The sequence below is a fragment of the Zophobas morio genome, unplaced genomic scaffold, assembly GCF_036711695.1.
Source record: "Zophobas morio isolate AGI-343-1 ecotype UQ-CSIRO unplaced genomic scaffold, CSIRO_AGI_Zmor_V1 ptg000009l, whole genome shotgun sequence".
Taxonomy (NCBI): Eukaryota; Metazoa; Arthropoda; class Insecta; order Coleoptera; family Tenebrionidae; genus Zophobas; species Zophobas morio.
In genome coordinates, this window is record NW_026972114.1 from 2,869,836 (window position 1) to 2,893,504 (window position 23,669).

At 34.7% G+C, this 23,669-nt stretch overlaps 3 protein-coding genes and 1 long non-coding RNA gene across 4 annotated transcripts in view; 3 read left to right on the forward strand and 1 right to left on the reverse strand.

Annotated features, from left to right (window-relative positions):
- LOC135125673 (CTP synthase-like) overlaps positions 1–23,669 on the reverse strand; it is a gene marked incomplete at its 5' end in the record, with an annotated part of 671,166 nt that overhangs the window by 458,577 nt on the left and 188,920 nt on the right. The gene's annotated exons all lie outside the window — the stretch shown is intronic.
- Positions 10,707–15,253, forward strand: LOC135125933 (uncharacterized). The gene is made up of 7 exons (XM_064051721.1): positions 10,707–11,143; positions 11,206–11,369; positions 12,024–12,131; positions 12,451–12,585; positions 12,806–12,886; positions 14,097–14,216; positions 15,209–15,253. Exons 1-7 carry the CDS (start codon positions 11,074–11,076, stop codon positions 15,251–15,253), a joined length of 723 nt encoding a protein of 240 aa, XP_063907791.1. The 5' UTR covers positions 10,707–11,073.
- LOC135125586 (uncharacterized) lies at positions 12,522–16,200 on the forward strand. Its single transcript, XR_010279909.1, has 4 exons — positions 12,522–12,585; positions 12,806–12,886; positions 13,998–14,216; positions 16,038–16,200. It is a non-coding gene; the product is annotated as an uncharacterized LOC135125586 (long non-coding RNA).
- LOC135125587 (uncharacterized) lies at positions 17,547–18,424 on the forward strand. Its single transcript, XM_064051227.1, has 3 exons — positions 17,547–17,674; positions 17,754–17,908; positions 18,017–18,424. Exons 1-3 carry the CDS (start codon positions 17,616–17,618, stop codon positions 18,406–18,408), a joined length of 606 nt encoding a protein of 201 aa, XP_063907297.1. The 5' UTR covers positions 17,547–17,615; the 3' UTR covers positions 18,409–18,424.

The following is a 23,669-nucleotide window of genomic DNA, read 5'->3' on the forward strand; positions in this document are numbered from 1 at the left end:
TACAAACGGACGCCAGCGGCGTCGGCATGGGAATGTTATGGTTATAGTCTTTTAGAAGTTGGTTATGTGTGGTTAAGTGTGATGTGTTTTTTGAACACTTATTTTATTAACGAGAAAATGTGAGTCGCCGAAGGAGAGAGTTTTATTGTATAATCACAGGAATGATTACGTTTGTCAGCGAAAATAACCCAAAGTCGATACGGCTACTGGTTTTCGAAATACTACTTCGGCCCGAAATATACCAGAAACTGTATTTAGTAAAATTTCGAAAATCGTCGAAAATGGGTCGAAATTTGCATAAGGGGAAAATTTCATTTTTGAATACGTTGTCTAAAAATTCTGAAAAAATTCAGTGTTATAGACCTTGACGCGCTGATTCCAAAAACATAACGTGTTTATGATAACTGAGCAATATTTTCGAAATATTCGATGTGAAATGCGAATTTTTTGAAATTTATAAAAATTGCGATATTTCGATGGGCGATTCTGGAAAAAGACCCGAAATCAACAAGAAAATGTATTCAGTTAAATTACGAAAATCGTCGAAAATGGGTCAAAATTTGCATAAGGGGGCTATATGGAAAGGATATGTTATTTTCTGTAGTAAATCTATTTTACATAAATGTTCAATGCTTAAGTAATAAGGTTTTGCAGTTAAATACTTTTTTAAATGTGTCTCAACCTATCGAAATTTTATGTCTTAATGAACATTGGTTTACTAAAGATCAGATTTTTACTAAAAATATTGATAATTATAATCTAATTTCTTATTATTGTAGACTCCCAAAACGTCATGGTGGTGTTGGAATTTATGTACATGAGTCGATTGCAAGCTGTAAACCCTTTTGTGTGGAGAGTTATTCTGCGTCTTTACATTGTGAAATGGCTGCTATCACAATAGATAATATTGTAATTGTAACTGTCTACAGATCTCCTGATGGTAACTTTGATGTACTCGTAAGGAATATTGAAATTTTAGTAAGTAATTTGATAAAAAATAACAAATATATAATCGTTTCTGGGGACTTTAATGTCCAATTTGAGGCTTCTCAAAATAATTCTCGTATTTTAGTTAATATATTTCGTTCTTTTGGCTTAATCCAGACAGTTCACCAAAATACCAGAGATAACGCTTGTTTAGATAATGTTTTTACAATTTTTTTGGAGCTTAGTTACTTAACTACAGTTTATGAGCCACATTTGTCTGATCATAAAGGTATATGTATGAGTTTCATACCACCAGTAAGTGAAACATCACAGATTGAGTATAATCACTCTAATAAGGGCCGGTTTATCAATGCGCAGTTAAGTTAAAGTAACAGGCAGTTAAAGCTTGTCTGTGAGTTAACCTGTTTATCATTACCCGCTAGCTCAAAACTGGTGGTCAAAGTGCCTGATAAATTAACTGACAGTTCAAACTGTCAGTTAAAACGTTATCCACCAGTTAGTGGCAACATACCTAACAAATCCAAATAAATCTGTTATGAATTTAACAATATTTTGATGAGGACTTATGTTGTGCAACAAATTAACAAAGAAAAGATGAGAAAAACACTTATTATTAGCTGATTATTTTCCAGGTCTAATGTAGGTACCAAAAATTAAAATATTTATTTAATTATCTAATAATACCGCGAGATCGAAAAAGAAATTAATCGAAGTAGGCCATGCACGACAAGCCGTTTGTCGTAATCACGGTGGTAGGGTAATTTAATTTTTTTTATTAAATGTCAAATTGACAGTTTAAAATTAGAATTATGACGCCTACTTTTAAAACACATAAGAATGAGTTAAAATCACCGTTTTCCAATTTTGTCTAAAATTTATCCCATTTCTGAAGATTCTAATAACAAAAAAGCTTTAATTTCGTTTGATAACAGTGCAAATTACTGTTGTCAACGTGACGATTAATACAAAATTATTTTAAACTAAGACAAACGCCTTTTCGTGCATGGCCAACTTTGACTAATTTCTTTTTCGATCTCTCTGTATTTATTTATAGGTGTACCTACTTGTTTCATTTTTGATTTCCAATACTTTTTTTCTAATGCTAAATTTTGGTACCGCGACAGCCGGGGGTAAATTCGCGATCGCCGCGCCGCCGCGGCGAAGGAAGAGGATTCTGGCCTGAAACTCCAAAAAGTGCGGAAGTGCTGGGGCTGTTTCGAGTGTTTTTGGTGATTTAGAGAAGTGAGCAGTTCGACCCTCCGATCACCGTAAGTACTTTTTGGGTCACCTGCCTGTTTTGTACTGGTTTTGGAATCGCCGCCCCCGAGCGAAAAACCGTGTCACCGTCACCGCGTTTTTTTGTCACCGTCAAAAGTTGAAACCGTCGTCCACGCGTCGTTACCGTCACCGCGCTCCCCTCCCGGGTCGCCGTGCCGTCTTCGCGCGATTTCCAGATCTCAAGGTCGCCGCCCCCAGAGCCAGGAGGAGCCCGTCCTGAGGGAAGTCGCCGCCCAGGAGGAACGACCGTGCCGGACATTTAATTTAATTTTGTTTGTAAAACCGTTTTGTAGTTATATCTAAGTTGTTTAGCCGTAAGTTTTATTATTTTAGACCGTGTAGCTGGTGGCAGGGAATAAACCCTATTTTTGTTATAAAATATCGACGCCGTTTTATTTCTTATTCTCTTGTTTTCGGGGAGGCTCACCACCTGAATTCCGTGTCTCCGGCGGCGTTAAGATGATGTTATCGGTTTAGTTTTCAGTGAATTTACAGTAGATTTTGTTTCACAAATACTAGACAACTAGTTGGAATCTGAACCCAATTTTTTTTTTACAATATCTTTGATATGCTATTAGTGTCCGGAACTTATAAAATTGGAGAAAAAATGATCTGTTTTGCTCTAATAAAATCGCAAATATGCTCAAAATCACGCTAATATTAGGTCCGACTGTGCCGACTATAGTTATAAAATTCACATTAAAGTAAGTCATGGACATTCTTTGAAGTGTTTACTATGATATTTCAAAAAGAAAAAAAAATGCCCGATTTGTAAAACTTCATAATTTTGATTTAAAACTGATCATGTTTGAAGCTTTATTTGATTCGTTCCATTTGCTGTCTCTTACTGCGGTCTCTCTCGGATCGGGGTATAACACCCACCGAACGTTCTTGGTCCGATGGGATAATTTATTACTTCCCACATCTTTTCGGTGACAAATTTAATCTTTGCATAAATTTACTTCAGTGTAGTTAGTGAACTCGTTGTGACCATTGAAATATATAATGAGTAAATTTTGAAATGGGACGAAAGTCGAAGATTCCACTTTCAAAGCCACGAAAAAGTGAAATATGTAAACCAAATAATTGAAGTACTTAGTTTTAAGTAAAACAATTGGGTATATTTATAGATACGCATAAATAAAAACGAAACAAACTATTGGTCTCTAGTTTATTTTATAATTTGCATTACATCATGACATATAGGTACTGTTACGGTTCGAAAATAAGGGGTTGCCTAGATAACAGCGAGTCAGGCGCAAGTGAGAGACTGCGGTGAACGAGTGGCGTTTTGAGTAAGGAAAGCGCGATTGGTCGCCTAATCGGGAATTTCCGCAACTCGTCCGACGGGATCGTTTTAAAACAGAAATCGAGTAACGGTCGGCAGCGGACGCACAAAATAAGGGGTTGTAACTTTTGGGGGAGCGACAGCCCGGAAAAGTTACACCGGGGGTGCGAGTGAGTGAGCGATAGAACCGTAAGTAAGTCACCCTTGCGAGATCCCGTATAAACCAGGTTTTCCTTTGCACAGAGACAGCCAAGTTTTCGGTTTCTTTTCTGTTTTTTTCTACAACTTTTTTTCCTCCTCGACGTGGCGTGTTACTAATTTCTTTTGGAAGAAGAACGAAAAACCCCATTGGGGAGACCGTAAGAATTCCTCAGGCCTCCAAACCTCCCGACTGGTCCCACTGAGCCGACAAAGGGGCGTCACGAAAACGAGAGGAACCGCCGTGCCAGATTCCCCCCCCCCCCACGAATCCTCCCGCAGGACTTGCCTACAAAGGAGGGAGGAAGCAACCTGTATGGTGGTAATTCGTATCGAAAAGGGCGCTGTGTGCGACCCACTGTGTACATGTTAAGCTAAGGTGCTAAGGTGTAGTTTGGTAATTAATCTGTGATTTGAAGGGCGCTGTATCGCGTCCAGTGTATTTCCTGTTTCATTAGATTTAAGTAAGTTACCGTCTTTTTTGTATACCCCATCTCCACCAGCGCATAGGTCGGTCGGCACAAAGGGTGTCGTAACAGTACGTACTGATGCAGAAATTGGTGATTTTCTCGTTGCATTTTAGTATAGGGATACACTCAGTAGAACCATTTGGACACTTAAAATGGATTTAGTTTTACTTGCCACAAATCTTTTTAAGTGTTGCGCAAGTGATTGTTTTGTGCCCGAAAAATAAATGCATTTATAATTATTCGGCTGAGTGCTTTTTTTGTCGTAAATCAATCAGTTTCCCAATTAGATTATAATTGCTTAGACTTACTATTTGTTGTCGTAATTTTTCGAAGTTCATTTTTGTACACATTCAGATTTTTATTTCTTATTAATTTCTTGTGGTCATTTTTATAAATTCGTATATGAAAATTGAACTGTTGACGAACGAAAATCGAACTATTGTGTATTATTATACACGACAAGCGGGTGCCGAACTGTTACCAGAGATTATGGGTGTCATAAATTACTCCCCAGCTTTCCTGAGTTTCAACCAGCTTACCACTACTTCTCGTCTTTATTTTTCTACACGAAAACTTCTTGTGAAGACAATAACACGGCAAAATTAAAAATCCGATAGTTTTCTTTTAGCAAACATCCCCTTAAGGTCGCCGCATAAGCTTGGTCGACCAGACGTGTTTCTGACATCAGCGATACTAGTCGACCCAAAACTTGGCACCCAAGTACGCCGCCACCCCATACGTTATCGGCGAGATTCCGGACCGTCCGTCCCAACCGGAATTTCGTCGCACAATAACTGAAATAGGACTTTTACACTTTACAACTTAGTAGAAAACTTAAACTGGGACTTTCTCGATGATGGAAATTCTAAAGGTGATGAGGGTTTTGAATTACATATTTCTAAACATGATATTAGAAGCTATGGACCAGTCTTTTCCCATCGTTCGAAAAACACAATTTTCAAGATCAAGAAAAGTAGGAATAAATAATAACTGGTTTACTTATAAACTAAAAAAAATGCGCAATACGGTAAGGATACTCAATGATTTAACTCTTAATAATTTAATCGACAAAACAATTTTTAGTCTTACAAAAAATTATATACGGCCGAACTCTCGAAGGCTAAAAAGTTTGCAAATGATCTGTATGTATCTAAATCTACAAACAAGGTTCAATCTATGTGGGATGTGATAAAGCAAAATAGCAAAAAAACTCTTTAGAAATGAATGTATAGTATTTCCAGTGATAGATTCAACTATTTTAAATATCCATAGATCACAAAAGTCCCCAGAATTAAGCGCGCGAATTGTAGTTTGGTGAATTGCAGCCTTGAATTTTTTGACAAATGTCATAGAGGTTAGACGCGCATGCGTTGGTTTCAATCGTTTAAATTAAAAATTACATTTTTTCGGGTTTTTAGAGTTTATGTTGTGCTTTAGATTTTTGTATTGGGTTACATTAATCGTATAGTGATGTGTTTATTATAATATTTGTAAGTTAAGTTAAAATTGTGTTATCTGTGAACTAGTGTTGTGGGTAAATACAAACCTACCTAGACAAAAATATAAACTCCATAAACAATAACGATCTAATAATGAGTAATATTGCCCAGGTAAGTGTATGATGGCTTATTTAAAAGGCTTCATGTGTATATTTTTTAGGAAAACCAAATGAAGCGAAATTACTTAACTGTAATAGACAATACTGTGGCGCAAAAGATGATTGCAAATGCTTACGCTTTCTTCAAAAATAAAAATCTATGCTTGGGATCGCCAGCTGAGGTCAACAAATTGTGCAGTTGTATGCATGGTCTCTTATGGGCAACGCGCGGAATTGTGTTTCATACGCTCGATCCAGTGCTGTCGCGGCGATAGTTTGATTACAAATATATTTTTCTTTTGGACTATATCAACATAATATAACATTTCAAGATCACAAATCTGTGGTCCTGTGTTTGAAAAATTAAAAAGGGCATCGAGTATTTTTATTTGAAGTAATATAGTAATATAGAAGTAGTTTTTTAACAAGCTGTAAACACTCGAAGCGACGCACTGGCTACGACCTTGTGGACCAGATCAAAGCGTCCCCGCTACTCGCCGTAAAACACACCTTGCTTCAACTGGGGAATTGCATCCGTAAGATATTTTTCCGCCCAGTGCTTATGGGTATTTGAATGTTCATAGATCACAGCTAAATGTCTCGGAATTAGTAGGAACCAAGTAATAAAGTATAAAAATTTTACTGATGCAACTGCAAGAAAAATAAAACGAAAACGTCCAAAAAAAGCAACATCTGACCTGGATCCAAACATCAAACGAGAAGTTCGTCTTGTATTGTACGATATGGTGCAAAACAGTAAGACTTACATCAAATTTAACTTTTCTGACGCAATTTTCTTCCAACTAGAATTTGAGCTTAACTATTCTATAGATTCCCAGAGATTCAATTCAAATAGATACAATAAATTTTAATTACATTAAATTTGTTCTAGGAATTCATGTAAATTTGGATACCTTGGGAGCAGAATTATCAGCTAAATTTATCTACACATATAAAAGATCTAATTTAGCACTTCTATTAAAGAATTTGGGATTTTCATACAAAAAAGATGATAGCAGACGTGCTTTAATGGAAAAACCACATGTTGTAGCGCTGAGGAAAGTATTTCTATCAAAATATATGGAGAATGTTAATTCTGCAGAGAAAAAACCTTTCATATATTTGGATGAAACTTGGGTATTTTCAAATGGAACCGTTAGGCGATCATGGCAGGATGAGGATCTACGTTCTGTCAAAAGAACTTCTGGAGACGGCGGTAGAGTATCTACTACACTGAGTTTAATTTAGGCTAATACAGGATCAATGCATTTATGTCTAATACTGAAGTTACCTCAAAACAATTTTAGGTAGATACATTATAATCAATGCTGGTAACGAAGAAGGATTTGTAGAAAATGCTTCTCTTATATTTAAAAGTAAAAACAACACTCTGGATTATCATCACGAAATGAACGCTGAAAATTTTGAAAAGTGGCTGCAAAACGATTTGTTACCAAAACTGGAAGAACCTAGTATAATAGTCTTAGACAACGCCAGTTACCATAGTCGACTTGAAGAAAAGCGACCTACAACGGCGTGGAAAAAAGTTGATCTTCAATTGTGGCTGCAAAAGAACTGTATCGCATTTTCAGAGTTGCATAAAAAAGATACACTGTTAAAGCTATGTAAAGCTCATTATAAAAAGCCAGTGTATGTAGTAGACAATATTATTACTGCAGCCGGTCATGATGTTTTACGTTTGCCTCCATACCGTTGTATATTTAATCCCATAGAGATGGCATGGAGTCAAACAAAACGTTTCTACGACAAAGGCGTTTTAAAATCTAAAAACCCACTTGATGCCTGGAACCGAGCCCTACAAAATGTAACACCGGAACAATGGAAAAGCTATGTTAAACATACAGAAAATATCATTAAAACCTATTGGGACAAAGAAAAGTTTGTAAAAGTAAATAATATTATAATAAATTTAAACGTAGAGACAGATGAGAGTGATAGCGATTTTAATTTTGCTGAAAATGATATATGAAGAAATAAAGTTCTATTAGCCAAATACACTGACGTCATCCGAGGTCATCAAGATGGCAGCGTTTGACAACTAGCCTGTTTTCTCATAAGAGTCAATGCTAATATTTTCGGAATTCATTTAAATTTGAGAGCGTGTCAAATGTGTTTTTATAGTTTGGTAAGTTTGTTACAGTTTCTAGACTGTGTAGATATCTGTAAAACGCACCATAACGTTTGAATATGCTTAAAAATTAATGTTTTCCAATGTGATGTACAGGTTAACTTCGCTGCATCTTATATTATTTGTTTTGCAAATTAATTCTTTGTTAATGTACATCAATGTTTTTTAAATACACTAGCATCTTAATATTATAATATTTTGTATTTTAGGAGAAAATGCCTAAATTTTGTGCTGTTGTAGGTTGCGCGAATCAAAGCACCAGAAATGCGGACAAATTTTATTTTCCTTTCCCAGCAATTAGCAACAATAAAGGTAAATATATACAGGATGGGAAAAAAAGGCGGAAGCTTTGGTTAAAAGCCTTGAAACGAGTGGATTTAACGAAGCCAAAGTAAAGTATTCCTATGTTTGTTCAGATCATTTTATTTTGGTACAGTAACTACCTATTAGATTTACAGTTTTTAATAAATTACTACATTGGTGCTCTTTTAGGTAAACCTGCAGATTTGTCGGATGTGGACCATCCTGATTATGTTCCATCACAAAATTTAGGATATCAAAATAAATCCACTCATAATACTTGTAATGTTGAAAGACAAAAATAGAGAAAACTGAATAAATGCCTCTAGACTTTTGAATGCACAAATTTCATTGTGCGTTATTTTAATTATTCCAAAAATAAAAAAGTTTAGAATGGTATTCATTGTTATGGTAGGGACATCGTCTAAACACAAATTAAAATCACTTGCACTCATTATATAAGGATCTACGCCGTTTAAATTGTTTAACTTTTGTACATATCTGCTTTTCTCTTTGACGAAAAGACATCGTGCATAATCACTTAAATTATCCATACTTTAAAAACAAATTACACACCTTCATTTAAACCCGTCACATTAACCTCAAACGAAAATTTTAATTTCCGATTTACCGCTTAAAACACACGAATGTATTTTGGGTGACGAGGAATTCAGACCAAAACAGCGTTCTGTATTTTTATTTTTATTATGTATTTTTAAACTCAAAGAAGCTATTCACGTGTTTATTTTCTAGATAAATACCCACACTTTTAAATAAAATGCGAAAATGTTAACATTGTAACTTATGGAGTTTCACGGCGCTTGTCAAACGCTGAGTTCCCGCCACAGCGTGACGTCACGTGTTATTGGCTAATTAACAAAGTTCTTGTATAGCAATTTAAATTAAAAATTAAGACCTTAATAATAAGATATCTCGAATTATAAGAGATTAAACATACTTTATTTAGAATACTGTAAAGTTTCTTCAAAATTCATTGCTTTATTAAAATTTAGTAGTGCGCAAAATTTTAAATAAAAAAATTAAATTTTTAAATTTTCGCGCGCTACTTAATTTCTAGTAACTTTTCTGTCAGTCAATCTATCAGCATACAGACTATATTAATATTACACCTGATGAGTTCAACAGTTATTTTGTAAATATTATCAAGGATATTATAAATAATATACAGGTCAAGACTAGTTTCAATAAGTACATACTACAAGCTAATATTAATAATTTCGAATTCAAAGAAGTGACTTTTAATGAATGAGGTTAGAAGTGCGATGCGTAGTTTGAATAACACAAATAGTAGAGATGTGTATGGTATAAACACCAATATAATCAAGAATTTAGTTAATATAATTGTTATTCCATTAACAAAAATAATTAACAAATATATTCGAGATTCTGTTGTACCTGACCAATCAAAAATTCCTAAGGTTATTCCTTAGATCATATAATAAATAGATACCAACGTGTTCTTTCCCTAGAAGAGCCTGTGACGACATCCTTCTGTCACATGTCTCTCTTGTGCATGAAGGGATTACAATGAAGCTATCCTTGCCTGATCACTATTTGAATTTTGCGCGCCTGAATTTTAGGAAGTATGTCTGAACTAACTTCGTACGAAAGATGTTGACAGCTTGATTTTATAAATAATACACAGGAGATAACGAAAGGAATAGTAAATTATTGGGCAGCAATTGTGATCCGTTATGATTACATCACTTAAAATATGATCTTTGTTCTAAATTCTAAAATTGTTTCTCGTACAAGAACTCGAAAGAGAGGTTAGAAGAAACATCTGTCAAAAGCGATTTGTTGCGCGGGTGCGGTACAAGGATGGAAGTGAAATAGACATATACAGATGAAATGCATATAACAAAGATGAAGATGTGGTGATCACACAAGGATAGCATTATACTACTCCCCTTGACGTAGAAAACGACAACAGATAGCTTCATGTCTAGTCACAGCTTTCAGTTTGAGTATTGGTATCTATTTATTATATGATCTAAGGGTTATTACTGTTTTAAAAAAGAATGATCCAAATGTTGTTTCCAATTGTAGACCAATATCGCTTGTACCCATTTTAAGTAAAATATTTGAGACCATTCTTAAAATACAAGTTAGTGCAGATCTGGAAGGGAAAGATTTATTGCATAGCTCTCAATTTGGTTTTCGTAATAACAGATCTACGAGTTTAGCTGTTAGTACACTTTGTAATGAAGTTCTTCAAGCCTTTGCAAAAAAAAAGTTACTCTTCAATATTAAGTTTTGACTTATTTAAAGCCTTCGATTATGTGGAGCACAGTATTCTTTTCCAGAAGCTTAAATATTATTCTGTCAATACGAACAGTATAATATTAGCTAAATCTTACTTAAGCACAAGAACTCAATTTGTCCAGTTTAATAATGTTAATTCAGCTGCCAAAAAATATATATATATATATATATATATTTGTATCAAGTAGAGATCCGAATAAACTTTGGACAACCTGAGATCCACTATAATAAAAATACTTTTTAAAGTATATATTTTACAAAAAATGCCTCAATACCTTGTCTAACTCACACCCCCACAGAGGGGAAAACATTTTTAACATTTAATTTTCTTGACAAAATTTGTGCAAAACGAGATCATTTGTAAAAACACAACCAGTCGAGATCCAGAAATGTATACATTGATGTAAAACGCAAAACATGAGATCCGGTAACGTTGCCAGAGTTACGTCTGGCCCGTCTGCGCAAAGAGACCAGTTGCACGTGCATTTACGTAGTTTTTCAGAGTTTTGGTGTTTTGAGTGGATAGTCAGTGGTGATGTAAGCAAAATTTTTCGACATCATGATAAGTCGTGGAAAAAACTTAGTATATTTGGCCAGAAGTGGAAAATCTAATGTACCATTAAACGAAGGTAAAGTAAAATAAGAATGGTATTATTACAATGTTAATGTTAATCTCGTCGCATTTTAACAGTGAAACTAGATGAATCCGACGAACACTCGGACGAATATAATTATGATTATTTAGAAGACCAATATGCAGAAGACCCGTGGTCACATTTTAAAAAGTGGCAAGCAGCAAAGAAAATGAAAATACCATTGGCTCAAAGATTGAATAACTCATACTGTAATCAAAAGGTATGTATATTTGAATTATCGATTTAATACAATTAAGATGGATTTCACAATTTCAGTTAACTTTAATCATTCGTTAAAAACAATTGTTGGTATGGTTGTAACAAATATATCTAAGTAGTTAATCATCCGTTAAATTTAACTAACATTGGTGATACCGACCCTTATTGCATTTGTTTTATATCTTATATATAAAAAAATTATAAAGTCCACTGTTCGACGTAGATAAAAGTTAAAATTATTAGTATATTATTCGTCAAAAATCATACGAGTTAATTTAGAGTACCCACCTGTAAGTCAGATAAAATTATTTTTAAATATGTAGACCGCTGTTCAGAAGGGAATTTTTTAGAAACTTTTCGGTTTTGGACACAAACAGCTTTAAATTTCATTAATTGTTTTTAATAAAAATTGTACTTTTTGAGAAAAGGACTTTCACTGCCGCAGATTTTTTTTTCTTATTTAAGATGTTATAAAGAAGATTGAATAGAAATATTGTACTTCATTTAAAACATGGCACCAAGGGCAGTCGTCTTTTGGTGTTTAAAAAACTAGTTACCATCAAAAAACGTTCATTAAATTTAAAATTATTGGGTTAGTTCATCCTAATCCGAAAATTGGACAGAACTCAATTATAAAATTTTAACGAATTTTTAGGACAACCATATGGAAAATGATAATCAAAATTTTGAAGAACGTGTGCTTGAAGAATTAAGACCACTTGAAACTAGCCCACAACTCTCAACGTTAGACCACAATCTTCAGGTATGTAGTAAAAAGTAATTTTTCTAATGCAGTTGTAAAATGTCAACATTATTGAAACTCGAGTCGGACTGAATACTTTCAGAGCGATTTTTTCGCTTTCTATCATCGACAGGCGTGCGTCCTATTTCATACAAATTTTTACAAGAACTATTTGTCTTTAGCGAAAATGTACAAATATAAGTGTTGGATAAATACATATTCCCCTTAACGGTTCTATAAGTTGTGCAGCTAAAAAAAAATATGCCTGATATTTTAACAGTACCTAAATTAATTTCCATGAATCTTTAGAACCCTGTACATAGATTTGACGTATTTTTAGGGAAATGTTCAAACCGGATCTGAGAATAGTGTTAATAGCGTTTTAAATGATATTCAAAATCATGAAGACGCTGTTAACCAATTAACGCCTCTAACTACTACAGAAGCGGTGCATACATGTAACGATCAACTTCTGGTATGTATGTTGTTCTAACAGTCATGTATGTAAAATATTGTAAATCAGAGTAAGTTTTATAGTAAAAATTATCATTTTATTTCAAAAATAGCCAACTGGTGCATAAAAAATGTAGAAAAATGGGCAATTTCACTGCTAATTCCTGCATTTTTAGTGCCCATTTTTCACTCAAGACCTACACAGTACTTAACGAAAACAAATACAAAATAATGTGTTTTAGAATTCCGCCGAAAAGGAAGATCATAATAGTGATGACGAAAATTCGCATTTGTCGGAGAGTTCCCTATTTGCAGATTCATCAGTAAGTGAAGTAGTTAAATATCGAATATCAGATTTGTTGTTTAAGTAGGTACGTACCATCAGTGGACAAAGAAAATTGGAAACTGGAAATTTTACAATTGTCAATTGTGTCACAAAACGACAATCATAATTACATTTTAAAAATGAAATTCAGATATACAGGGTGATTTTGAAATACGTTCGGAAAATTAAAGCACAACATCTCTGAAATAAGTTGAGGGCATTTCCAGTAATTTTTATTCATTCTAATACAAGGATAAAAATCCCAAAATCCAGACCTAATTCGGCGCCACTGATATGCACATAATGAGACGTATGTTGGCGTTGTATGTTGAATCGGACAATTAATTTTTTACGTCATATTTGTCAAACTTATAACAATAATAAACACGTTTTTCAATAAAGGGTACACGTCTGCATAATAGACAAGGCATAATAGACACATTTTGGACACGCCAAATATTGAAAAACGTTTTTATTTCGATTTTTTTTATTGTTACAAGTTTGACAGATGTGACGTAAAAAATAATTATTAACGCATTAAGCGAAGATATACGCCTCAAATTTTTATAGTTAAAAAAGCTAACAACACAAAGAACACAATCGGTATTTAACTATGGATGATGCAAATAGATTATAATCAGTGCCGCATCATCAAAATTGAACAAGATTTCTATCAAAATTTTCTTGAAACTGGGGCAGCAATTTAAAAAACGAAACCTGCGAAATTCTTTGATTGCTAGTAAATATTAATCGATGTGTTTTCCGAACCCATTTCAAAATCATTTTTTTCGTAATGTCATCCAGTGTCAACCATATCTCATAAAATGATGGGAATACTTTTTAACAAAAACCCAACTTATGTGTTTAAAGTAGATGGATGGATAAATTATTCAGTTTATATGTTTAAAATTCTGTAATTTTGAAAATGATCTAGTTATCAACTGTGCTCTAGTTTTTTTGTTCAGTGATGGTAACTATTTATATTGGAAATTCAAAATTTTCTCATCCTTGCTGAAAAATGATAACGCTACTGTATAAAAAACTTCTAGAAATTTCAATTGATTACATTTAAAATAAAATATTGCCAATGATAATATCATTACTTTTAGGTTTCTTGGAAGCCCAATCAAGAGAATGATGTCACTTCAGAAGATAATTATTCCGAGATAAGCGAGTCTATCCCCCGAAAATCACCTATATATTTTCAGACCGCTTCTAAGGAACGTCAGTCATCAAATCCTGTCAAGTGTATTGAAAGTTCTCTTGACGCGAAAAATCCACTCCCAACGAGTCCAAAACCATTACCTACATCAGACTGTGATTTATCGGTATGCGTATTTTTATTGAATACATTCATATAAGTACGTAGCCTATGTATCAGAAATACGAGGTTTTTACATTATAGCGCGTATCACTTTAGCCTGAGAATACAGTATATTTATTATTAGCCAAGGTTGCAACGCCAAGCATTCTAGACCGAGCGCAAATTAGAACCCGAGACGCGCAGCGTCGAGGGCTCTGAAGCGCGAGGTATAGAAGTGGCTTTGCAACCGTGGTTAATAACAAATATACTATTTTTTTCACTAGTAGAAACCATAAGACAATAAACTGAAAAAATAAACGTTTAATTTTTTGACGCAACATGATTTTGTTTTGATTTCTAATCAAACTTAATCTAAATCGTCAACACAAAGAAAACCGTTTATACTTGTCGCTGAGTTAATCATTTTATCTTCTACCGTCTACCAACTACCATGCGTATACTCAAGTAATGTTTGTAGCACACATTTGTTCATTTTTTAAGAAATAATCACATCAAACATTGCGTACATAACCTCAATTTTTCTTTTTGAACCGGTGGTCGCAAAAGTTGAATTTGCTACCTCTAAATGAGTCGACATTTGCATGGATCATGGCTGCTAGTGAAAAAAAAATTGTTTTCACTAGCAGCTATGAAGCATGTCCACTCATTTAGAGGTAGCAATTTCAACTTTTGCGACCACGGGTTCAAAAAGAAGATTGAGGTTATGTACGCAATACTTGATGTGATTATTTCTTAAAAAATGAATAAATGTGTGATACTAACATTACTTGAGTATACGCATGGTAGTTGGTAGACGGTGGAAGATAAAATGATTAATTCAGCGACAAGTGTAAACGGTTTTCTTTGTGCTGAAGATTTAGATCAAGTTTGATTAGAAATCAAAATAAAATCATGTTGCGTCAAAAAATTGAACGTTTATTTTTTCAATTTATTGTCTTATGGTTTCTACTAGTGAAAAAAATAATATATTAACCACGGTTGCAAAGCCACTTCTAGACCTCGCCCTTCAGAGCCCTCGACACTGCGAGTCTCGGCTTCTAATTTGCGCTCGGTCTAGAATGCTTGGCTTTGCAACCTTGGCTAATAATATACTATTTTCCTACTCGTTGCTATGGACGACGTCTAGCAATAGTTATTTGTGACACAAGACCAGAAAATGCATGTTTGCGAGTGCGAGTGATAATGTGGAGCCGAGAGACGCTAGTCCAGGCGGAACAACACAAGCACTCGCAAAACATTTTGTGGCCGTGTGTCTCACATAATTTTTTCTACTCGTTATCCCTAATATCTGAAGAAAAAATGCAAACAAGTTTCCACAACAAAAGTCAAATTAATGACATTTCTCCAATCTGTCTTTCTTTCCGTACGTTGGTATTGACGACGTTGTGAAATAGCTTTTTTGCACTCATGACCTTTTTTGATAGCTTTCGCGCATTCACCAGAGTGCGGGAGGTCGAACTTCCCGCACACGTGCATTTAACTTCCCGTTGCCATGGTAACCTTAAAATACTCGGGTAGTGTCAACATTGTGACGTGTTGACGGCGCTGTCAATGGCGTTGTTTATAAATAACTCACAGTTAATCTCTTCAGTTTAAAGGTTTATTCGTCGCAAAAAATATTGTACACAACACGTTCGTGAGCCTGCTTCCCGCATTCACGCAAATGCGGCACTCCCTTCGGTCGTGCCTCAAACAAGCGTTCATGCGGGAAGCAGGCTATCCCGAACTAGTTGCGTAAATTACTATTGCCAGACGTCGTCCATAGCAACGAGTAGGAAAAAGTTCTTGCAACTTACTCTATGATGTTAAAATACCATTCTTTCAGGGTTCCACTCGAAGACCAATTCATAAAAATCCTGTGGAACACAGTCTACGTAAGGGAAGAGTATGGGACAAAAAGGATCGCTGCTCTTACTGTGATAAAGACGTCACTAATTTTTCAAGACATCTTTTTAGAAAACATGCAGAAGAAGAAAGTGTACGAAAAATCCTTGAACAGTCAAAAGGTGAACGCAAAAGAAAAATTATGATTGATCTCATAAGAAAGCAAGGGAATTTTACAGTACTAGGAGAGAATATAACGAGGCCGGTTCAAAGACCGTCTGCAATACAAAGTAAAAATGATGAAATTCTCCCAACAGATTACCTTCCATGCATTTATTGTAAAGGATTATACAAAAAAAAATCTCTACGGAGGCACGCCCGTACTTGCTGTTACAATAAAGAGATTAATCAAAAACACAATTTTGCAAGCGAGGGTCAGACAATGATTGCTTTTACTGAATCTCGTCAAGAATTTCTAAAAAAATCAAGATTGAAATGCGAAGTGTTTAGCAAAATGCGTGCTGACAGAATATCTTTAAACGGAAAAAGTGACCCAATAATCTGTCAATATGCAGAAGACTACCTGCGCAAACATAAAAGACCACATATCAAAAATGCGGTATCAAACAAAGTGAGGGAATTGGGAAGACTTCTCATTCCACTTCAAGATATTTATAAAATTAATTCCATGCTAGAAGTGTTAAAACCTGAACACTTTGATAAAGTAGTTTCCGCCAGCCGCATAATTTCGGGTTACAATGAAGCAAAGCGATCCTTTAAAGCGCCTTCTCTTGCTCTTCATATGAAAACAATATTATTAGCTGTATGCTCTTCAGCTAAAACTCTTATGTTAAAAAAACATCCTATTTTGGGGATTACCGATTATGACATAGCACTCAAAAATGTTAAGGGATTTCGGGAGTTGGTCGATGCTAACTGGAAATTTGAAATGAGCAGTCTGGCACTAAAGGACCTTAATGAAAAGCAATCAATAAATCCGCAGAAATTACCAGTAACCCAGGATATTATTTTATTCAGAAATTATACGCAAGAAATTGCGGAAACATGTGTGAAAGAACTAGAAACGAATTCAGAAAACTTGACGTCATTCAAAAAACTTACGGAAGCGGCTTTGGCTCTGACAATAATTTTAAATAGGAAGAGAATCGGAGATGTACAATATACACAATTAGAATCTTATAATCGAATATCAACAAGTACCAACCAAGAGGAGTGCCTTAGTTCCCTAAATGAATGTGAAAGAGAATTATCGAAGCATTTTAAACGCATTACCACAGTGGGAAAAGGAAGTAGGTCAGTTCCGATACTTTTTTCAAAAAATGTACAAAAATACATAGAAACACTTCTATCAGTCAGAAGAAAAACTACGTTCGTACCGCATGAGAATCCATTTTTATTCGCGTTAACAGGAAGCTCAACTAAATGGGTGGATGGATCAGCCGTATTAAGAAGATATGCAGTCAAATGTGGGGCCAAAAATTCTGGTACTCTAACCTCTTCTCGCCTTAGAAAACAAATTGCAACTGTCCTACAGATTTTAAACCTTAATGACACTGAAATGGAGCAAGTGGCCACCTTTATGGGCCATACCAAAAAAACCCACGAACAATTTTATAGGTAGGATATTTAGTATATAGCTTGTGGATATGTAAAAATAACAATATTTCGAGAACCTATATATCTTTCTTTTTTTAAGGATGCCGCAGGACGTTTTTCAAACTGCAAAAATAGCCAAGTTACTTCTAATGATGGAAAGGGGAGTCGGCAGCCAGAATCAGGGTAAAACTCTTGATGAAATCAACGTCGAATTGGAATCGTGGAATGGAAAATCTCTTGAAGACCCTGGAAGTGGTAACTTCCCGCTATTATTTTAATTTTTTTTAAGTTTAAAACATACAAATAATAACATAAACAAAATAACAAATAATAACCAGTTTTTTGACTTGTTTATTTTTTTAGAATCAGAGGACCATGATTTGGAGGAAAAAAGCGCACATGATGAACCAAAGGAAGAAGATGAAAGAATTAGACTAGACATGCCAACTATGTCTGTGACTAGTGTTAACGTTACGCAAACCAACAAGCACAAAGCTCAAACTATGTCTGATGATTCTCCACTCAAAAAGAAAAAGATATCTAAAGAAAAACCCAAAAAAGAGAAATGTCGTGGAACATGGAACGACAAGCAAAAGTCCATAATGTTAAATTATTTTAATAATCATATTAAAAACAAAATTTCGCCGAAAAAAGCGGAATGCTTAAAATTACAACAAGACAATTTAGATTCATTTATGAACAAGACTTGGGTACAAATTAAAGTTTTTGTTTATAATACTTACAAAAATAAATAAAATTGTAATATTCCTATTTTTTGTCATTTTACTATTTTAATTCTGTTGTAATTCAATAATCGCCGTCGTTTTGTTAAAACTTATAATAAAAACTGTTGCGATGTTGCAAGATCTGTTGGATCTCGACTTATTGATAGAATGTTATATACAGCCTGAGCATTGCAGCGCCCTCGTTGGTGTGCCCACCTGAACTACTCTCGTATAAAAATTGATAAAAATGTGAAATCCGAGATCCGACAAATAATGCAGTGACGTCCTTCCCCCACCTATAAAAATTGTTTGGTGAAGATATACACATGAAACAAGTCGAGATCCAAATTGGATCTCGTCTTGCCAGAATGGATCCCTACTTGTACAAAAAATATCACTAAATGATCTCGACTTGTACAGTAAATATATCTATATATATATATATATATATGTTCCACAGGGTTCGATTCTTGGACCTTTTCTTTTTTAATTATATATTAATGACCTTCCAAATTGTATTGTCAGTGGCAAATGTATCCTCTTTGCCGATGACACTTCAGTTGTTATAAATAATAGAAATCCAGTTGAACTAAATTAGGTAAAGTGTGCCGTTCAATTTGATGTATTTACATGATTTGCCGCAAACAAACTTACGCCTAATGTCAATAAAACTCAATACATGACTTTTTCATTATACCATATGCATTTACATTGTTGAGAGCCAGTACTGGGGGTATGTGTTTTTATTCTCCCCAACCTCAACGGGAAGTCTGGCCACCACCCGCTTTAAACTAGGAGTCCACCTGTAGCTTTCGGGAAATAAACATCTCTAATCTGTAACGACAGTCCGCTGGTTCTTTTATCAGTCATCCTACCTGTTTCAACGTATATCATTCAAATATCAATTCATCGGACGCGTTCGAAATCCGCATCATTTCTCTTATTAAAACCAAGAATACATATATCGTCGAACGAGCTCGAAACATACATCATGATCCTATTTCATTTCTTGGACTTAAATTAGATAATCATTTGACCTGGAACTTGAATGTACAGTACCTATTAGACAAATTGTCCAATAAACCAACGAAAGTAAAAAAAATGCTCAAACAAAAAAGGACCAAAAGCCTGATTTTTCGGTAAAAAACGCAATAAACATTACTGTTTGTTCCGTTTCTTGAACACTCCCATTTATTATAAGTGAAAATATATCATGAAATATATGATGTTTTAGTTTGATTTAGCTATGTGTTAATAAATAAATACATATATTTATGTGAGAAACCTATTTTTCTTACTCTTAATGAAATTCATATTTCTAGAAACACGCAATAAAAAAGTTTTGGGCTCAAACCTCAGTACAGTCTCCCAGGTCAAGTCAGGTCAGGTCAGGTCAGGGCAGTTCAGGTCATACCCATATATTCTAATGTAAACTGAAGCCCAGTTCCCGGGCTGCAGGCTTTACTGCAGGTGAATGAGTGGAGGTCCGACATACGGAATCCAAAACCTAGATGACCACAAGTGACATGTCGATTAACGTATTAACAAACATTTAAGATTTTTTAAATTTGAATTTGAAATGTGGTTCATATTTGTTACAATTAGATGAAATACAGGGTGGCTTAAACGTACTAGATTATGTGAAAAATACTCGAACAGGTCGATGTTTGATTCAAGGGGGACGTATAACGTTACTATTTTCGTTCTTTTACCTTCACCCAGGAACGAGGGGTGACTATCAAATCAAAAACCTTAAATGGCACTATGGGTCAAAAGGTGTCTTTTGTAGAAGCCCTATAATTCTCTTTCTAAAATCCATACAAGATTCAATTAATCTACGAACTTAACAAAGAGGATTTTGACCGCCTTGAATACTACTGAAGACATTTCTTGTAACAATCAAATGACGACATGGTAACTATGCAGAAATTTTTTTATTATAGTCTACAGCAACTATAAATTTTGTGCTATATTTCGACATATCGTAACTGACACACCACGAAGTTATCTCAACCGCACAAACACATTTTTGATCCCTGTTTTTTGAAAACTTTTGCAAACAAATTGGTAGGGCATTTTGTTACTAAAAATATATATTTTTTTAATAGATTGAAAGAGAAGCCTGTCTTTCGCAAAGTGAAATCTCTCCTTGCGATCCCCTCCCTTACATAATACAAAAATACATATTTCCGTTTCTGCGGAAATTGTACACAAAATCTCTTTTAAACGGGGTCTTAAATAATTACGTATTTGCCAGCAAAGGCTTTAAGTTGCATACGGCCTTTGGTTCAAGCGAAAGCAAAAGAAATGACCGAAAATCTAAGATTTGAAAAGTTTGGTGCTTGTGTAGGATGGCTGGAAAAATTTCAGAAACGCCATATTTCATTCAAAGCAATAGCTAGAGAAGCGGCTAGCGTCAATCCGAAAGATGTAGCAGTTTTTTCGGAAAAAAAACCCAATGCTTCTGAAAGATTATGCACCAAAGGTTATCTAAAATGCAGATGAAACAGGTTTATTTTGTCGAGTCTTAGCAAATAAAACTCCCGCCTTAAAAAACGAAAAATGTGTTGGGGGAAAATGTCCAAAAAAAAATAACGATATTGGATTGTGTTAATATTCTCGACAAAAAAGGAAAATTGTTGGTGACTAGGTCAACCCCATATACCAAGAGCATTTAAACATATCGCTTTAAATGGTTTGCCTGTAATTCGGAAAAATAACAAAAAAACTTGGATGAACTCCAGTATCATGGAAGAATGGTTGATAAACTTTGGGTGCTGAAAAAAGAAAAATTATTTTTTTCTTGAACAACGCTAGTATTTTTTCAACATAGATGCCAGTTTGGTAACAGAAGAGGTCGCAGACATCAATACAGAGGCACCTTCCATTGATAATTATCAATTCTCAATTATCATTATAATGAACAACAAGCAGAACCTGAGGAAAAAACTATAAACCAAACTAATGATAAGTCAGACGAGGAACAGGATAGTGTTGAAATAAAAGTAGCAAATTACAGACAGGGTATAGATTTGACAAAAGATTTACAAAAGTTCAGCAAGAGTCAGGGCGATGCTGCACTCTCATCAACGACTGCATTTTGAAGATGCTGCTTGCAAGACTCAGACTCGCCATACCACATTGTTGGATTATTTTAATATTTCATAAAATAATGTTTCATATTTCCAGTTTTATATTTTTAATAAATAAATAAATAAATAAATAAATAAATGGGGAATAGCTACAATAAAATTATCGCGCTGTGAAAAGCTTACGTTCCTAAGCGGTAGCAATGTCTAGAAACAATGATTTGAAATTAAATATACATTATTATATGTATTAGTATTTCTTGACCTACTTCTTGCAATGAATAGCACAGAACGACTCGGATCAGGAACCAAAAAAGTGATTGATAAGAAACGTGCAAAAACAGGAAAACCGGAAGTCATGTATCAGTTGCTTACATCGAATGGTTGGTGGATTTGGTTTATTGTGAATTTTTCCAATTCAGTGTGTGTCGATTTGGTAATGCTTTATGGTGTGCGCGAACATTTGCATCAGTGGTACGGCATCTCCGAGATCATGGTACCTTCAACTTCAAACTCACGATCGTGGCCCTGATAGGACAGACTCTGTATACCAATGTTTCTAAACTTTTGTTTTATCTTTAGATAAATTTATTTAAACTACATATAATTTTGTTTTTTCCTATAAGCGGACAACTCCCTTAACAGGACACATTTCTTCGGTCCCATTGGTGTCAGCCCAAGGGATATTTCACTGAAATACAACAATACTGCAAATCAAATGCAGATTCTTCCAAAAGGATGATCCTGTCAGGTTCAAAATTCATCATCAGACAAATTACTGCATCTGCAGTGTAATTATTACAAATTAAAACTGTAAACATAATATAATGTAAAGTCAAGTCAAGTAGCCATAAACAGTAGCTAGAACTACTACTGTTCTCCGTAGGAGTGAGGCTACTCAGCATATACTTATACACTTGTTTATCCACATGCTTGTAAACGAGTACGATTTCAAGAAACGGTTTTCTATAAATGTGTATTGGTTGGATGAAACAGTTAGTTTGTGGAAATCAACAGTGTCCAGAAATTATCGAAGAGCTTCAACAACAAGTGAAAGTGGCAGCCGCTACTCCGGTGTTATTTTTACCTATCAACAAACATCTTGTGACGCTCTGAAGGCTATATAAGTCAAGGACAACATTTTCAACATTTCTTGTAAAAAGGTAGCAGCATTCTAAGTTGCTCTTATTGGTATTCTAATAAACAATGTAAAATCGTTGTAGCAAGGACCAAACATCCGTCAGAATCAAAAGTCGATCATCAATTCATCATGAAACATTACCAAAAAACCTTCACACTGACCTTTAACGATAAATGAATGCATGAATGAACGAATGATAAGCAGCAAAAAGTCGGTTTTATTTTTAATTGAAACTAAAAGTGTTTACGTCGTTTTTATTGGAACGTTTTTCCACATCTGTTTACAAGGTGGATCCGTGACTTCGTATCGAAGGTGGTTCATGGGGGTTTTGCCCCATTCGATTTTTAATTTGTTTTTTCTATATTTCCTCATTACTACGTTACGTAATGCCGTGGTTAAAATTATTGCACATATTTCGAAATCATCCTGTATAGCTAACACTAATGTGATGGCGAACGGCAGGGCTGCTCCACCGACACATTTGTAAACTCATCCCTCCTAGCATAGTACAACACTACAGATCACACATATTAGAAAAGTACAGTAAATATACTACATCAGTATCTAATAAAGTTTTATTGGTATTTCAAAGTTAACTATGAAGGTCGGACCCACAAAACCCTGAATCACATATTCAATGCAACTCTGGATGTTTCTAGCCCACTATACACTGGCGGCACGCTCCTTTTATTGGCGTCATTAGCCCCCCGACAATCCCTCAAAGAGCGGTTGTAAAATTTTACTAGGTACTGATAAAGTGTAGGAACTGTATCTAGATGCCATAACGTTTAGAAAAGTTCAGTTCATGCATAACAACATTGGCACCACCATCATTGCTCTCACGTGCACGAATTGTTGTGTTTGTTGCGTCCACTGCAATTATACAAGTATTTAATATTATGGTGGTTGCCAATGGTTTTTGTGGCAGTGTTCTCTATGTGAAAAATGGCAAAACGTGTGAACAAATGTTGCGTACCATAGAAATAATATTATATGGAAGTAACTTAGAGAGAGACGCGCGTTGTCAACACAGTGGGACAGGGATAGGGCTCTCTGGGTGG